The sequence below is a fragment of the Pezoporus flaviventris genome, unplaced genomic scaffold (genome assembly GCF_033815535.1).
Source record: "Pezoporus flaviventris isolate CSIRO_AGI_PZ_B2104156 unplaced genomic scaffold, CSIRO_AGI_Pfla_v1 ptg000002l, whole genome shotgun sequence".
Taxonomy (NCBI): domain Eukaryota; kingdom Metazoa; phylum Chordata; class Aves; order Psittaciformes; family Psittacidae; genus Pezoporus; species Pezoporus flaviventris.
The window spans coordinates 4,144,131-4,161,074 of NW_026892550.1; the positions used below are offsets into that span (position 1 = coordinate 4,144,131).

The 16,944-nt window shown below is 43.2% G+C and overlaps 1 protein-coding gene and 1 long non-coding RNA gene across 3 annotated transcripts in view; both read left to right on the plus strand.

Moving 5' to 3' along the window:
* Positions 1-1,555, plus strand: part of MAEA (macrophage erythroblast attacher, E3 ubiquitin ligase) — a 52,363-nt gene extending 50,808 nt beyond the window's left edge. For both annotated transcript variants that reach the window (XM_061466926.1, XM_061466934.1), the window contains exon 9: positions 332-1,555. In XM_061466926.1, coding sequence (XP_061322910.1) covers positions 332-427 — 96 coding nt within the window. In that variant the 3' untranslated portion in view covers positions 428-1,555. The remainder of the gene's footprint in view (positions 1-331) is intronic.
* Positions 1-16,944, plus strand: part of LOC133276290 (uncharacterized) — a 380,765-nt gene that overhangs the window by 307,765 nt on the left and 56,056 nt on the right. The window lies entirely within an intron of this gene.

The window sequence follows — 16,944 nt, forward strand, 5'->3', positions numbered from 1 at the left end:
AGCAGAAAAATAGCTTCTTGTAGCAGTTTTTAAAAGACTGTGTGCTTACATTGTTCTTTACAGAAGCTAATGTCTGAATGTATGAGCCTATAGCATGAAATCAAGTGGTATTGAGAGTCTTTCTCTGTGGCGAGTGATAATCATAGAATCAGAGCGGTTTGGGTTGGAAGGGACCTTAAAGGTATATAGAATAAGTAACTTTTGTGGGCAAAGGTATCTTGACCTCAGCCTACAACATCATATTTCTCATTTAACAAGTTTTTACTCAAGAGTTAAATAATGCTTCGAGTTATTACTGTGACTGTTACCTGTTCCTTTCACTCTTTTTCAGTCTCTGCTTTCTATTCGTCAAGACGACAAAGTAATTTGCCCAAGAACCAAAGAAGTCTTCAACTTCTCACAAGCTGAGAAAGTCTACATCATGTAGGTCCATACAACTCCTGATGAAGTGCCGCTGGAATTTTGACACAGTGTATATTGGCATACCCTGTACGGGGGGGGCCTTAATGTGTGGCAAAGAAGCAAAACCTGCCACCTTGGGGATCAGACCTGTCGGTGGCATTCTTGTTTCTTGCGACCAAAGATCAATAAGCAACAATAAACACTCTTTAAAAACAAAACAGGAAAAAAAAGAGAGGAATTATGACTTAAGTTTGTACTTGAATAAAAATGAAAACGAATTTTGATTGTTAAGGTTTTGTAACAAGGTCAAAAATTGGACTTCTCAAAAGTATTTTCATCTTCTTTAAAGGATAAATTTCTTTAAAGATGGACATTTGCACTGGGGGAAAGGTTACAACAGAGTTGAAATGAAATCCATTGTTCTTCCCTCTTTTTTCACAATTGTCCAAGACCCTTTTGTTAGCAGAGATTTCAGTACTACCAATATGTTCTCCTTGAAGCTCCTCTTTGCCTTCTTTATGATCCTCTCGTGAAGTTCTCCTGAACATGAATTCTATAACTTATTTCTGTGGGAAGATACTGATGTCTTTGACGCAAGAGTGGCTTCTCTGGAGGATCAGCTTTGAAGGAGTACAAAGGCTTTTTCCAAACCCAGATCTTTTAAGGAGGTTGCATAAGTATCAAGAGGAACTGAGAACATTTCAGGCAAAATCCAATGCTTGTTTAAATGTTCTTTTTCCAGTCTACCATAGTGTTAAAGTCCTTCTAAAGTTCTTAGTTATGTGCATAGGGTTCAATATGAAATCATTAGTGCTACTGCCTTATTTCTTGCTTTGAGAATGTACTCACATGAAAATGAGCTGGTATTCTTAAGTGTTGGGCAAAGTTTCTGAAGATGCCTTGCAGGATGATTACATAATTTTAGGGTCTAAATAGTCTTCATTACTGAAACTAATAGTTCAATTTTAACAACTACAGAACACATCCTTATGACTTTTCAAACAGAATTAAACCATTGTAGTTTAAACAAAACCATATTGTAGAGGTTTGTATTTAGCGCTTATTTTTGCATGTTGATGTTGATTAGCTAATAAAAGATTGTAAATGTACAACATGTTAATAAAAATTGTTTTCCATTCCTTGGTTATATAAATACTAGAAAGCTGCTTTGTATTTAAATGTGGGAAATCAACCCTTTTGTAAGGGTCTTTCTTCAAAGGAGCACAACTTCTATGTGTTGTTTCTTAGTGTTCTACAGGATGTGATGATACACACCAAAACACCACCGCAGCTATACATGTTCTTGCTTTTCAGACAGTTCTTGAGCATTTTAGTCAAATAACTCTATTTGGTTTAGACTTTTCATATATGAACAGTCTGCTCCCAATCACCCATCTTTTTTTGTCACTTCTAGAAGCTTGCCTAACGTCCTAACGACTTTCTGATAATAACATGTTGTGGGAGGTGTTAGGTGCAAGGTTTTGATGCATGACCCAGTGTGTTAAACAATGCTGACAAATAACTCTATTCCTGCTCAACACACAGAGATCAGATACAATCAGTTCCCGAACCAGCTGCTCTGAAACTGTAAGTACACTGGCATTTCCAGTGAGGTATGGCTGAAAAGGCTCCATTTTCAGTAAGCAGACCTGTTTTGAAGTGTCAGTATCGCAGGAGCACTGCAGAGCCACCACCTTCTTCCTGCACTTAACCGCTGGAGGGGTTTGTCTCCCTTAGCATTTTCTTCAGTCACAGATTTAGTGATTCCTTAGACTAAGAGCAGTGTGCCAAGAGTAGGTGTTGGCAGAGAATGAGAGAACTTGCATCAGTAGCTGGTGTAATTGGCTATCAGTTAAGCAGTGTCGGATTCCCTCTTCCTGGAGCAAGCGTTGAAGCTTCATCAGCTCACAAGGGGAGAGGGTGTCACCCTGGGGCACAGCATTGCTTAAACTCAAGTGCAATAGCATCTGTTTTGCTTTGACAGGCCATTCACAGCAGGGGTAACTGAGGAGGCAACCTTGGTTTTCCTGACTTCACAGAAGAGTATAGAAAGCCAAAGCAGAGAGGAAAGCATAGATTTCTTATCAGCCCTGAGGAAATGTTTGGTAACAGCACAACAGTTGTAGGGTATGGAAATTGTTGCTTTTGTTTCTTTTAAATACTAGTTAGAGCTGTGGCTTCCTGAGATTTCAGCCCCTTTTTGCTCTCTGTGGCCTAAGCAGAGTGGTAGAGAAAGCCACGTTCCCAAAACAAATAATGTGGGAAGGGAGGAGAGGAGAGCAGTTGTCTTTATGGAGAGTATCACTTCAGAGGGACTGGTGCCAGCCTGAGCTCTGAACCGCTAATGGTGTGTCACAAAGATGGTGTTCCAGAAGGAGCAAAGGGGAGCTTTGGCTGTTTGTTAGCCAGGACTGCTTGCTTTAGGAACCTGCAGTCAACCAGCTTGTTCTGACTACAGCAAGACCTGTTTGACACAGGCAGTTGCAGCCTCCTGCCTGGCCCCTGTGGACTTGCCCTCAGAATATGCTCTTCAAGCCTGGCTTCATCCTTGAGTTTACTTTGCCATGACTAGAAGCCTTCCAGCTCTATGAGTGTTGGAAGTGGTGTCAGGAACAGATTCATTATGGCTTGGAGTTCATTCCCTGACTGCTTTCTACAGCCCAGCAGAGCTGTCAGCTCATACCTTGTATCATGGGTGGTTTCAGACATTGAACCAAAGGCAGTGTGTGACTCCTACTGAATACAATCTTACTGCCTGTAAACACCCCTTCCATAACTGTTCCACCTGTGGATATGCCAAGAAGAGGACTTTGAGAGTAGGGTTTGTGTAACGTTGAAGGTGAGGCAGGGTTACAGAGGCTTTACTCAACAGTGGGAAGTTTGGTAGAGATCCTGTTAAGCCTGTCTCATTCTACTAAGATCTTGCATAGAGGTAAGTTCGTAAAGTATAGGATGGGGAATCACACAACCTGACTGTAACCAGATGTTGAAACTTCAGCAAATACAGCCATGACCTGCTAGATAGAAACTAAGCTGCTTCTGCCAGTTACGTGTCTTGGCGTGTTACCAGTGATGTCTGTGTTTTGTATCAATCAGAGTGACCGCTGCCTCCTTTAGCTGAGATTCCTTGGCTTTTTTATGGATAAGCTGCAGCATCTAAATCCCTGGCAGTGTGCCGAGCTGGAAGACAAAAGCCAATCCATCTGTGTCCTCAAAGGCACAAGTTACGGCCTGTACAACGAAGGACTTAGGCTCTACATTAACTAATCATAGAATCATAGAATACTTAGGGTTGGAAAGGACCTAAAGATCATCCAGTTCCAACCCCCCTGCCATGGGCAGGGACACCTCACACTAAACCATCTCACCCAAGGCCTCGTCCAACCTGGCCTTGAACACTGCCAGGGATGGAGCACTCACAACCTCCCCGGGCAACCCATTCCAGTGCCTCACCACCCTTACAGGAAAGAATTTCCTCCTTATATCCAATCTAAACTTCCCCTGTTTAAGTTTTAACCCATTACCCCTTGTCCTGTCACTACAGTCCCTAATGAAGAGTCCCTCCCCAGCATCCCTGTAGGCCCCCTTCAGATACTGGAAGGCTGCTGTGAGGTCTCCATGCAGCCTTCTCTTCTCCAGGCTGAACAGCCCCAACTTTCTCAGCCTGTCTTCATAACCTCTTCCATTTCTAAACTATCTCCTTTCAAGGTCTGGCTGAGCTGGAAATGAGCAACGTCCTTCACTGTGATGGTTTTTCAGTCCTGCCAAGCAATCTAACAAAATGAGACTTGAGGCTAGGGATTTTGGTTGTGGTGTTCCTCTTTGAAGGCAACAGTTTGTCACCATTGTGGGCAGGAGAGGTTGAGAATTGCTTCCATCTCTCCTGTCTGTTGGGGTCCAAACTCCTAAATGCTTCTCCAGTGTTGCGAAAGGAGAGAGGCGTGCTGGTGGTTATTTGCACTGGTAACCGTTCACGATGCCACAGGTCTCTCTGATACCTATTTCAGCTTCAAGTATTCCATTATCCACCAGGCTGAGAAGGGTTCAAGATGTGATCACATTTTGTAGGTAGGAACGTAGTGAAGTTGATACCATGTCCGGGCAAAACATTTTGCAGGAAGCTGTAAAGAGTGACGGGCTGGTATGGTTTGGGTTTTTTTTAATAGAAGCATGTCCTTTTTTACTCATAAATAAGATTAATTTTATAGGAAATAAAGATCATTGAGGACAGGAAGAAATAAAATTGTGTCCAGTTGGTAGTCAAGAAAAGGAAGCCACCGAACATGCTTATCAGAGCACTGTTGAGGGAAAAGAAGTAATAGTGTGACTTCCTTCTTTTCTGCATCAGGTAGCCTGAGCAGAGTGGGTTGGGGGATGCACCAGACTCTTGTCAGGGCATGCTTTGAGGCTACGCTATGGTTCTATGCACCGGGTGTCCTGTAGCACATGGAGGTCACTTGGTACAGCAAAATGACTGAATCAGTTCTGCCCTGTAGCAAGGTGTCAGGCTCTGCTCAGCAACGTTGTTTCTCCTTGCTGTGTCCCCGAAGTCTGCAGCAGGATGAGCACCATATCCCAGCAGCAGTAACAGGCCTTTGGGGCTTCCTGCTTCAGTTTTGTACTCCTCGGGCCAGAGTTCTTGGTTGCATTCTCCAGCACACTCCACCTTAGGGCTATTTTGTTGTTGTTTGCCTGTGTGTGAAGAGTGATTTTTCCATGGTTTGACTTTCTGGTGTTTGGTACAATCTGCACCTTCAATGGCAAACCTGGGTTTTAGTGACATGTTCTCCCAGCTGCTCCATGCTTTCCAGTTTAGTGCACCAAATTAACCCCAGCCCAAATGAACAGGGTAGTTGATCAAGTCTGATCAGGACTGGAGCACCTCTGCTATGGAGCCAGGCTGAGAGAGCTGGGGTTGTTCAGCTTGGAGAAGAGAAGGCTACGGAAAGACCTTAGAGCGGCTTCAGTGCCTAAAGGGGCTGCAGGAAACCTGGAGAGGGGCTTTGGCCAAGGGCCTGTAGGGACAGGCCAAGGGGAATGGCTTTAACCTGCCAGAGGGGAGACTGAGATGAGCTCTTAGGCAGAAGCTCTTCCCTGTGAGGGTGCTGAGGCGCTGGCACAGGGTGCCCAGAGAAGCTGTGGCTGCCCCATCCCTGGCAGTGTTCAAGGCCAGGTTGGACACAGGGGCTTGGAGCAAGCTGCTCTAGTGGAAGGTGTCCCTGCCTGTGGCAGGGGGTGGAACTGGATGAGCTTTAGGGTCCCTTCCAACATAAACCAGGCTGGGATTTGCTCAGCCTCCTGTTCTAGGAAGCGTACAACATCAGGCAGCACAGTGGCTTCTGAGTATCTCTAAAGACTGCTGGTGTATTACACAGGCAGAAACCCAGGTAACCCTGAGGAGTGGCCTGACAAATGCACAAGACTGGTTTAGCACTGGAGTCCGTTCAGCAATTCTTTAGGACCTAACCTGAGAGTGTCCTCATTCTACACTGTGATCATGGGGGCTTTGAGCCTCCCATGTGCTGCATCCTTGGAACAGAGAAATGCAACCCGAGTGTGGTGCTGCCATCAGGAGGAAGTAGCGAGGGCTATGAAGGGGCCTCATGCCAAGCGGCTGGAAGCTGGAGTAGGGTCCTGCTTGTTCATGTCTGTTCCTCTTACACTGGAGCTGGAGCAGAGGGAGCACTGAGATGGTCAATGGAGCGCAGCAAAAATCCCTGCCCAGCCCAGCTGGCTCAGGGTAAAACATTTCCTTTATACTCAAAATTAATGTGGAAAACCAAAGCAGGTTAAGCAGGGAATAATACTCAAGGGGCTGAAACCCACCTCTGTACCTACTCCTTTGACCCTATTTCCTATCCCATAAGATTAAGCTTTATTTTGTGCATGCCTCAAGGAAATGTTTTATCTACCCCTCAGAGCAGAGGAGCAGATTTTCCCAGGGAGCTCATCTGAGTTCCCAGCCAGGGCTTTTTCCTGACGGAGCCAGAAGGAAGAATGAGGAGAGAAAGATGATAAACTCCATTCACTTCAGGACAAAAAGATCATTAACTAACTTCAATATTTTGGTCCCCACCCATGGAGATTAAGAGGGATCCCATAGACAAGTTCCCCAAAAGGAAATAAACAGATAATAAAATCAGTTGACAATTTCCTCTACCTTCTTTGTAAACCACAGCAAGATAAATCACTCAGAAGAGCCAAGACCAGAGCTGTGGGAAGCTCTTGGGTGTGTACATGTGTGCCCCATGTGGGGATGTCTCCTCTGCTTAAAGTAGCAGCTTTAAGGACTCAAACCATAGAAATGTGTTACTAAATATTGAAGGGGATGAGGGAGGAAAGCTCAACTTGTCCTGGATGCAGTCATTAAGCATTACTTAGGGGTCTACATTAATTCTCTCCAGGTGCGCCATCACCCCTCTTTGTGCTGTAATCAGAATCATAGAATGCTTTGGGTTGGAAGGGACCTTAAATGGGATGAATACCAACAAGTCTGTGATCTCACCTCCTGAGGTGGTCGGACAGTGACGGGAGCTGATGTTGCTGATGCGTATCTGTTGGGGTTTTGTTTTTCTGCAGGAGCACTCTGCAGATGTTGGTCTCAGACACACATAAGCTCTGATGATCCACTTTGTGTGTCTGTTTATGTTGAATTTCACTGTCATATCCATTGCCAGCTCTCGAGCTTCAGTGATGCATTATCCTACTTCAAAACCCAGTGAATAAAGAGGGTGCTGTGTTTATAGGGGCGGTCAGTCATTCAGTTTAACTACTAGGTACAGAGGAAAGCGCAGGAGCTACAGCTGAATTGCTGGTTTGTTCTTCAGTGAAGAAAAGACCTTCTTAGACACACCTTACTTGTCTAGTTTCTATAATGCTTGGGAAGAATGTCACCTGCCCTGCTAAGAGAGAAATTATCCTTCCCTTGGCCAAAACACATTCCCTGTCTCTGTGTGGAGCCCTCCTCTGAGGAGGTAAAATAGAGAATTCCTCATTGAAGTAGGATTAGCAGTTGCTGTATCCAGAAATACCTCTTTTATTCTACACCAGTTAACAAGGGATAATGACTGGGTTCATTGCATCGAGAACCATAAATAACATAGGCTGTGATCTCTGTGTGTGAGGATGAGATGCTGAATTAAATCTTGATCTGAATGAGGTATTTGTTTTAATTCTTCCCCTCCGTACCTTGTATTCCCAAGAAGAGCATGAAAAGAAATCAGAGTGCTGGCACCATTTTTGGGCCAATAAAGCCAACATTTCTATTGTGGTGGTTTGTAATAATAATAAAAGCTATTATTGCAAAATAACACCTCTGTCTAGAATCCTGCAAGTCTAAAATGAATCATTATCTTCATTATTTCACCCCATAAGTAAAATTAAACCATCAGAATTGTTGTAGCAGCTGAAATAAAGAGTATGGCCTGGTTGCATATTGAAAGCAGCAAAATAGAGTTTTGGGATCCTCCAGAAAGTCTCATGCTCGATTTAAGTGATCCTAGGTTGGAGCAGGTTATCCTAGAGGTCCCTTCTGACCTGGGAATCTATGATTCTATGACTAAAATATCTAGGCTACAACATAAGTACCATAGCACAATGAATATCCCAAACCTTTACGCAAACCCCATGGAAAAACACCATGGATCAGCTCTGTTAAAATCCCCAAGATTAAAAATGCAGCCTCACGAATTCCTGTGCTCCAGGCAGCTTCCCTGCTGTGAGCAGAGGGGTTGCTCCTATAGTTTCCACCATCAGAGGAACTTTCCGATGGCCTTTATCCGAGTCCTGAAATTGGGAGCATTCTTGGACACTTGCTTTTACCTCAAGGACTCTTCAAAGTGCTGCAACATCCTTTTTCTTAAGGATGCAGAATACCCTCCCTCCATCCCGTCCTCTCTCCCGGATCCACTGACAGCTTCACAGCAGGAGCAGCCAAGGCTCCGTCTTCAACATTTGTTGCTGGCATCACCAGGTTTTTCATGTCCTGCCCCCTCTGCTTTGTGTAACAATTCTCCTCTGTCACTTTAGGCTTTCCAAAGAGCCAGGAGTGGTTGATCTCCCGTGCCCTGATTTCAGATGTCGAGTCTCAAAGCTGTTTACAACCCAGCGTTGTTTGGGTACAGCACATCTGTCAGGGAAACATCATCATGAGACAGAGAATCTGTTTCCTCACTGGTAAAATATGTGCCCGGTTTCCAGTTTGAATTCATCTTTTGTTTCTTGTGGTTTTCACTGTTACACTCAAGATCATTTAATACATGGTATTTGCCCCCTGAAGATCCTTTTATTTTAGGGACCAGTTACCTCTCTAATCAAAGCTGATTTATTATCTTAGGCACTATTGTAACTCTTTCTTTTCTGCATTTTATTCTTAGTCCTATACATCATAGATACTTTAAAATGAAAACTTGTACTTCAGTATTGGCCACGCTGTTCACATGTTATACATAGGTAAACCTCCACCACTTACAGCTTTTTGTTACCACTCTGGAACTGTTTAACCCTGCTGTTGCCACAGTACAACTCCATATAATAGAGACATATCTGAAATAAGCTGGTGGTTCTGAAACAGTGAGAACTGCTGCTTTTGTAAGCAGTATATCCAAAACGTGGATCAATATTCAAGTATATAAGGAGGAAGTTCTTTACTGTGAGGGTGGTGAGGCACTGGAATGGGTTGCCCAAGGAAGTTGTGAATGCTCCATCCCTGGCAGTGTTCAAGGCCAGGCTGGACAGAGCCTTGGGTGACATGGTTTAGTGTGAGGTGTCCCTGCCCATGGCAGGGGTTTGGAACTGTGGATGATCTTAAGGTCCTTTCCAACTCAAACCATCCTATGATTCTATTCCCATGCCCTTAGAGGCCGGTTACCTGAGATCCTTTTGGAGACAATATAGTGTGTTTTTGCACCATATGCATTTGTTTCCTAAGCACCACAAACAGGTTTTTCTTGCACCATTTAAAACAGAGTCCAAGCAGTGGTTATGAGCATGTGGAGCTGAGAGAAATCATATTGCTTGTGAATAATTGGGATTCCTTGTTTGCAGTAAGTAAGCTTACGCTGTGCTTATACATGAGTGGATTTCACAGTGTTCCCATCATTTGCTCTGGAGCCACTTTAACCACCCTGTGGTTACAGTGCCCCTGGCAGCATTTTGAGAACTCAGTTCACTCTCGTTGGCCTTTCAAGAAAGAGCCACTTCTCTGCCAGGTGCAGTCATTTCAGTTTTAATACGATGGGAAAAAGAAGGGTTTTCACCAGCTTTTTGGGGCAACTTGAACAATCAAGCTTTTTCATTAATTTCTTCACCAGCCCACGCATCTTCCAATGCTTGTTTTGCTTCACTTCAGAGATTTGGGGGGCTTTTTGTTGGGTTTTATTTTATTTCTAGAGGGTGTTTTATTCGTTTTAGGTTTGGTTTTCTTTTGGTGGGAGGGTGTTCAGATAAAAGGCAAAGTGTGCCACTAGAGACTTCCAACGCTTTTATGTTTTCCTGAGAGTTCTACCACATCCGTTTTCCTCTACAGGCACAGGAAAAGCAGTGAGTTGTTCTGCTTGGAAAATACCTCCACCTTCAGCGCCTTCTCAGAGAGATGTGTTCTCTTTTTGATTGCCATTAAAAGCAGTTCCCTTGATGTGATACTCAAGAATCCTTTCTTCAAATAACATCTCGTAGCTTATTTCATTGCAAGACTGGTCATGTTAAAGACTCTGTCTAGATTTATTCCTGGCCTGGAAATAGGGTGGTCTTGCACACAGAAGATGCAACAAGGGAATATGGGAGAACGTGTTTTACTCAAAGTTGTTAAGTGACATTTTATAACTATATATATACAGTTATATATGTGTATGTATATGTACAGATAAATATATCCTTCCCCAATTACATTCATGTGGATTCTTACATACATTTATATGTAAGTGTGTGTATGTGTGTGTCTGTATACAGAAGTTGTTATTTCCACCACTGATTGCTGAAAACCCCATGGCATGTGGCTATCTTTTGGAGAAAAGGAGGGTCAGGGGAGACCCTGTTGCTCCCTACAGCAGGTGGGAGCTTGTAGTGAGGCCTGGGAGGGTCTCTTCTCCTGTGTAACAAGGGACAGGCTGAGAGGAAATGGCCTCAAGATGCACCAGGAAAGGTTTAGATTGGCTATTAGGAAAAAATGTCTTCCCTGGAAGGGCCATCAAGCATTTGAACAGGCTGCCCAGGACAGTGGTTGAGTCACTGTCCCTGGAGGTATTTAAAAGACAGGTAGATGTGGCGCTTAGTGCTATGGTTTAGTGGTGGACTTGGCAGTGCTGGGTTGAAGGTTGGACTCAATGATCCTAAAGGTCATTTCCAACCCAAATGATTCTGTGATTCTACAGGCTTCACAGGTCACCCCTAAGGTTTTGGATATGGATCCCCAAACCAATTGCCGTAGCCTGTAAGTTCAAATCCTACACTTTAAGAACAATAGAAAAGAATTTGCTGACAGTGAAAACGATTCTTTCACTTGCAGGACAGGTTAAAAATACCCAGCAGGGTTTCTAAGGCGGTGTTAGCTCCCAAGCACAGTGATCTCGGCCCCTGCTCTTGCCTTGCTGGGCCGGCTACAGGTTTTCCTGCATTGCCATCTGCTGGGGGCTGTGCCCCAAGGCAGAGTGGCTCTGCAAAGCAGGGGGTGCTCGCATCCTGAAGTCCCTTTTTACTGTGATCTGAAACACAAAGTACTTTATACTGCTCATAGCGCCGTGAGCTTAAATAATCAGTTATGGGCTTTTTCCTTACAAAGATAAAACTTTAGGCTTTGTTTTTTTTTTTCCTGTAGATAAAAAAGATAATTTCTAAATACATTTAAAAATATTTGTTTCCTAAACAAGCAGGAAGGAGAGCACTGTGGCTCTCACCGGTTCCCAGTGCCTGGGCCTCTTTGCAGCCAGGTAAGAATGTAGTAACAAAGGCAAGGACAGAGTATTTTCTGTGATTTAAGATGATGGAAGGCAGTCACGGTTGCCCAGCTCATACCACTGCTGGCAGCGCAGCTTCCTCTGCTATTCCTATACATATATATATCTCTATATATCTTGTATCTTGTCCATTGGAAATTACTGCCAGTTTTGTGTTTATATTTAGAAAAAGAAAACACCACCTAAAAAAACAAAACAAAACCAAAAAAAAAAAAAAAAACCACCAAAAAGCACCCCAGCACTTCTCTAGAATTCAAGTTACATGACCAGAAGCAGAACTGGATATTTGGAATTCTGTAAGCCTCTGCCGGAGCCTGTTGAAGGGGTCACTCCAGAGTGGACTCACTCTTATCCACAGATCATAGAACCATAAAGTCACAGCATGGTTTGGGTTGGAAGGGACCTTAAAGCTCATCCAGTTCCAACCCCCTGCCATGGGCCCAGACACCTTCCACTAGAGCAGGTTGCTCCAAGGCCCGTCCAGCCTGGCCAGGGATGGGGTATATCGAGCCACAGAGGTGAAAAACACCTCCTTAATAGCATAAAGAAATTAATGGCTCCAGACAGTATACATGACTTGCCACCAAAGATCATGGATTCACACAGATTCTGCCAGAAAAAAGTCCCACCCTGGCTACATATTACTGTTTATCAATAATGAACCTATTTCTTTTGGATGACATTATTAGGGGAGCAAAAATATGCAACTCAGAGGATGGAGACAGCACCCCAGACTCTGCACTCAGCTCTTCTGGAAGGCTCCTGCATTCTTCTTAAAATCACATTACTCTTTGTACGTGTTGACTGTACCTACAAGTCTACTTCCATGATGTATAGAGATTCAATTGCTTGAAAGTTTGTGAAACGTTTCAGGAGTCTTAGTAGCGCACAGTGTAAAAGAAGAGCTGTATTCTGGTCAGTGGGACTGTCAGGGTGCTGGTGCTGCAGAAACAGAGGGCACACAAAGGGGTCCTAATATGTGAAATATGAGTATTTTCCATAACATAGAATCCCAAGCTGGTTTGGGTTGGAAGGAACCTTAAAGCTCATCCAGTTCCAACCCCCTGCCATGGGCAGGGACACCTTCCACTAGAGCAGGTTGCTCCAAGCCCCGTCCAGCCTGGCCTTGAACACTGCCAGGGATAGGGTATATTGAGCCACAGAGGTGCAAAACACCTCCTTAGTAGCATAAAGAAATTAATGGTTCCAGACAGTACACAACTTGCCACCTTCTTCTTGTCCTTCTTCCTTTTAGTTATATGTCAATATTTACTTCTCTCTCAAACTGTGGTCTTTGCACTCTATTTTTGTCCTGACTACCTCATAACCTCCTCAAGCCCGGGACTTTCCTTTTGCCTGCAGAAGCTGACCTGTACAAATAATCTTTTCATAAAAACAAAGCATTTCTTTATCATAACAGTAAGAGAAATTCCCTAGAAAAGCTGCTTTGATCTATGTGGCTTTTTTGGTCACTGCTCATATAAGATGATGGAAATACCAAACAGGCCTTGATGTGGAGAGCATGCTCATATGGGCACCCTCTGCTGCTGCAGGAGTACAGGGGATTTTGATGGGTGCCTGAGGACTTTCTCCTGGGAATGAGTGATCACAGTGTCTCTGTGGGTTCAAGCTGCTTGGTGCATAAACAGGACACAGGCATCTGAAACAGAAAACCACTGATCATACAGTGTTTGTGCAGTGGTGTGATACACGCAGACCCATTGCCTGCCCTTGTCCAACAGCAATGACAATTTCACATCAGGAACGGACTTCATCTCTCCTATTTTAACTGTAGTCAGTGCTACAGCTTTTAGCAGCTTCAGAGCATTTCTCTTCTTTCCCACATCCTTGGGAAAAGAAGAAAAAAGTAATTCCTTTGGGTCTCTGAAGCCACAGCTCTGTGCAGTCTCTCATTTGGAGAAACCAGCTTGAGCAACCGCACCTCTATTACAGGCTGTGGCTTTGCAAGGACAGGACAGCTCAGACGTCAGGCAGAAAGAGCTTCCAGAAAAATACCATCTAGGAGTCAATGTGACACCCACAGCAGTCTCCTTAAGTTGCTTAAGAAACTTCTGCTAACATCATATGTTTGGAAGCTGTCCTATTTGCATACGCATTGAAGTGGCATTTCTGTCACTGTATGATTTAGAATCACAGGGTCTTCAAGCAGAATTTGGACTGCATTTCCTCTAATTAGAAGCTTGGGGCTCTTCTCTTCCTCTGCACTCTCCTTTTCTTCATGTTAAGAAGCTTCAAGCTCCTCCTTTGCTGAACCACCTGACCTGAGTCCTACCTTAGAGGCTGGTATCCCCCTGCTCCTCAAATCCACCTGCTTGCAGTGCAATGGGATGTGCCTTCATCTTCTTTGGGTGCATTCATGTAGAAGAATTAAATATTAAATGTAGAAATGTTACTTGTGATGTAGACACATACTGTCTAACACACAAAAAAATGTTCATTAGGTTCCATTTAAAGCCTGCACAGATCTTTCCATGGAGGGAAAAGGAATTTACCCTTGTTGACACCAGTCAATGTGTCAATGCTGGGCTGCAGTTTCAGGAAATGCTGTAGGATCCTTGTTAAAAGGCATTCTAGACATGAATATAAGCTACATGTAGGAAGATGCTCCCTGATTTGCGATGGGTCTCCTACAGCTATTCCCGCTCCATCCAACTCACAAATGGTTATTTAATTAGTGATCTAGACTGTACAGAGAAGGTTCATCCATCTCCTCCTATGACAGCATTATAAAATGCTACAGTAGGCTGAAGTGTTGTCACAGTCAATATTTCACATAATTAGAGGAGGTCGCTGAGTATCTTTGGCCTTGCATTATTGATGGTTTAATGAATAGACTGTTTCTCCTTTGAGAACATCTGTTTAAATATAGTGCTTATCCCTTATGAGGTAGTTCAGAGCTTTCAAATAACTGTCATCCTTCTGCTTGAATCAAACCAGTGGTTAAGCATCTATTCATCTCCTACAGAAGGTCAGTATTTTCTTTGCAACCCAACTGGCACAAACTCTGTGACAATTTAATATCGGTGTTTATCATGTTTCTGCATCTTCAGGCCTGAAACCAAAGTTATTTTGACTCCAAATTGTTTGTAGCTTTTTTTGCCCAAGTTCCAACTTGGCAGGAAAAGAAACCCTCCTCTTTAATTTCATATCATTAAGCTGAACACAGCTATCTCCAAAGTTCAGTGGGGTTTCTGTCTGCCTGACATGTTCTTTTATTGTGAGGCTGGAAAACAATCCTAGGCAAAGAATCATCTGGGAAGATGGTAGAACTGTCTCCTACTCATATGTTTCTTTTATAAATACACTACACAAGAAAATTTAGCATTACACAAGAGTCTAAACCAATCCTGGTTAGAGCCAACAGTCAAACCTTTTAAATTTGTGATGGAACAAATGGCTCTTTAATGTAAGAACTCCCATAGATAAACAATTTGTGTCAGTGGACAAAATCTGGGGGTTTCTTTGCCTGTGATTTGGCCAAAGATACTGGACCAATTGGAGGTGATCTCTGGATGGACCAACTGGTCAAACCTAGAGGTATCTTGTAGGAGAACTTTTCCATTGCAAAAGCCTCTTGCCAATGATGACAGCATTGGGTAACACGGAGAGGTGGTGGACAGGAGAGTGTTTCTGGAGTAGTCTCTGCTCCTGCAAGGTGTCATTCAATTTGGAGAACTTGCAACATCTAACTGCATTGGTCTTGCTGATCTCTCAGCACAGAGTAATAAATGCAACTTCTTGAATTAACAACATGTCATAATCCATGTAACATGAAGCAGCTCAAGCTTTGCTGAAACCAGGTGTAAACTGATAGTAACATTCAACCTTGAGGCTCTGAAGGGGTAGAAGGTGGTGTTCAGTTCTGCCATCCCCCTCCACAGCATCCTGTGTTCCCTGGTGCTGAACAGCCCACAGCAGTCGTGTCAGGGGAAGATCAATGCTGGTGCAGAGTGGTTGTGACTTCTGCAGCTGTATTAATTCTTCAGTGTTCTGGCTTTCTTCAGCCTTTCATCAGCTTGGTCCAGATGAAGAGAGCACAGAAATATTTGAATGGTGGATATTTACCACGTTCATTAAAAAGGAGAAGGGGAAAAGAAAATCAGCAACTTGAGCAAACACGATTTCATGTAATTGTCTTTGATTTAGAAAAATAATAAATTAAATAGCTTAGCTCTCACTGGGATTTGCCTTAGGGACTACCACGGATGAGTTACACAACTCAGCATTCACTCATCAGCCGATTCTTTGCAAAACCATATGGCTCCTTGCAGGGATTTCTTTAAATATTATGCATGGATATGAAATTGGTGCCTTTGTAGATGTTAAGTCTGTTGCTTGAGGCTCATTTTGAAATAACGTTTCTAGATAGTACAGCAATGCTAATTTTGCAAGCAATAACCTAATAGGAAGCAGTTGTTCAGGCACTTTGAATCAAATTAAGAAGAGAAATAGAAAAAGAACTATTAAAAGATTAAACTGATCTCAACTTTAAAGATAAGCTGTGCCACTCTGTGTGGCTTTCACATGGAAATCTATTTTATGTAATGGAAGGCAATGAAAAAAGGAGAAACATTATTAAAAAGTAAGATGCCACTGATTTCACGTATCGAATCATAAATAACGGAACTGCTGCAAAATGCATGTATTAATTTACTGCAGTAAATTGTTTTGAAAACATATGAGTTTATTTCTGATGAAAAGTATTTAATGATGTCTTACTCTATCACAGGAACCAGCAGAGGTATCTGCAACACTAACTCATGTACATTACTTCCAACACATGCCTTAACTGTGGATTCAAATGGAAATACCTTTCAATCGTCTGACAAAATTTTCCCATGGAATATGTATTTTAGATGTCTCCCTTCTTTAGGATGTTCAAAGCAGGCACCTGCAAGGGGTTCATCTTTCCCACTGGTTAATCAGCACTTTCAGAGCTGGGTGGTCTGCAGAACATTTCTGATTGAGCACCCAAACCCCAAAGCATGTCTAATGATATAAGGAAAGCAAGTGCCCGGAAAACATAGGGTTAAGATATTTTTAACTTAGGTCTAAGATAGGGAACAATGTTTGTGTTGTAAGTCTGTGGTGTGATAACAGAATTTAGTAGTCTTACTAACAAGAGTGAATGATTTCTTTCCATCCTTCTAATGAGTGAATTATTTCTTATGATCCTTCTAATTATCAGTTAGTTTGGAGACCGTGCCTCTGGAACATCTGCCAGCTTGGGATACTCCTTGTCTGCCCATCCTGTTCTGCTTGCAATAAACTTTGTGCGAAGGTCACACTGTCCTAAATCTTTGCTAGCTATGAGAAACTTACAGATGTGGCTGGTTTCAGCTGGTTTTGTGATTACTGGGGCATCCAACTGTGCCAAAAGTGAAAAGTGCACTGTGAGGAAGACTGCTTACTTCATCTTGAAGACCCCTGCCCACGACCATCGGATGGCAGTGCACAAGCACCAAAAGGGAGGAGACTTATGATAATGAGTACCTAAACTAATTGTAATATCCCTGCAGCTCTCTCAGGAACCTAAGGAATATGCATGTTTGTGTGTAATAAACATCTG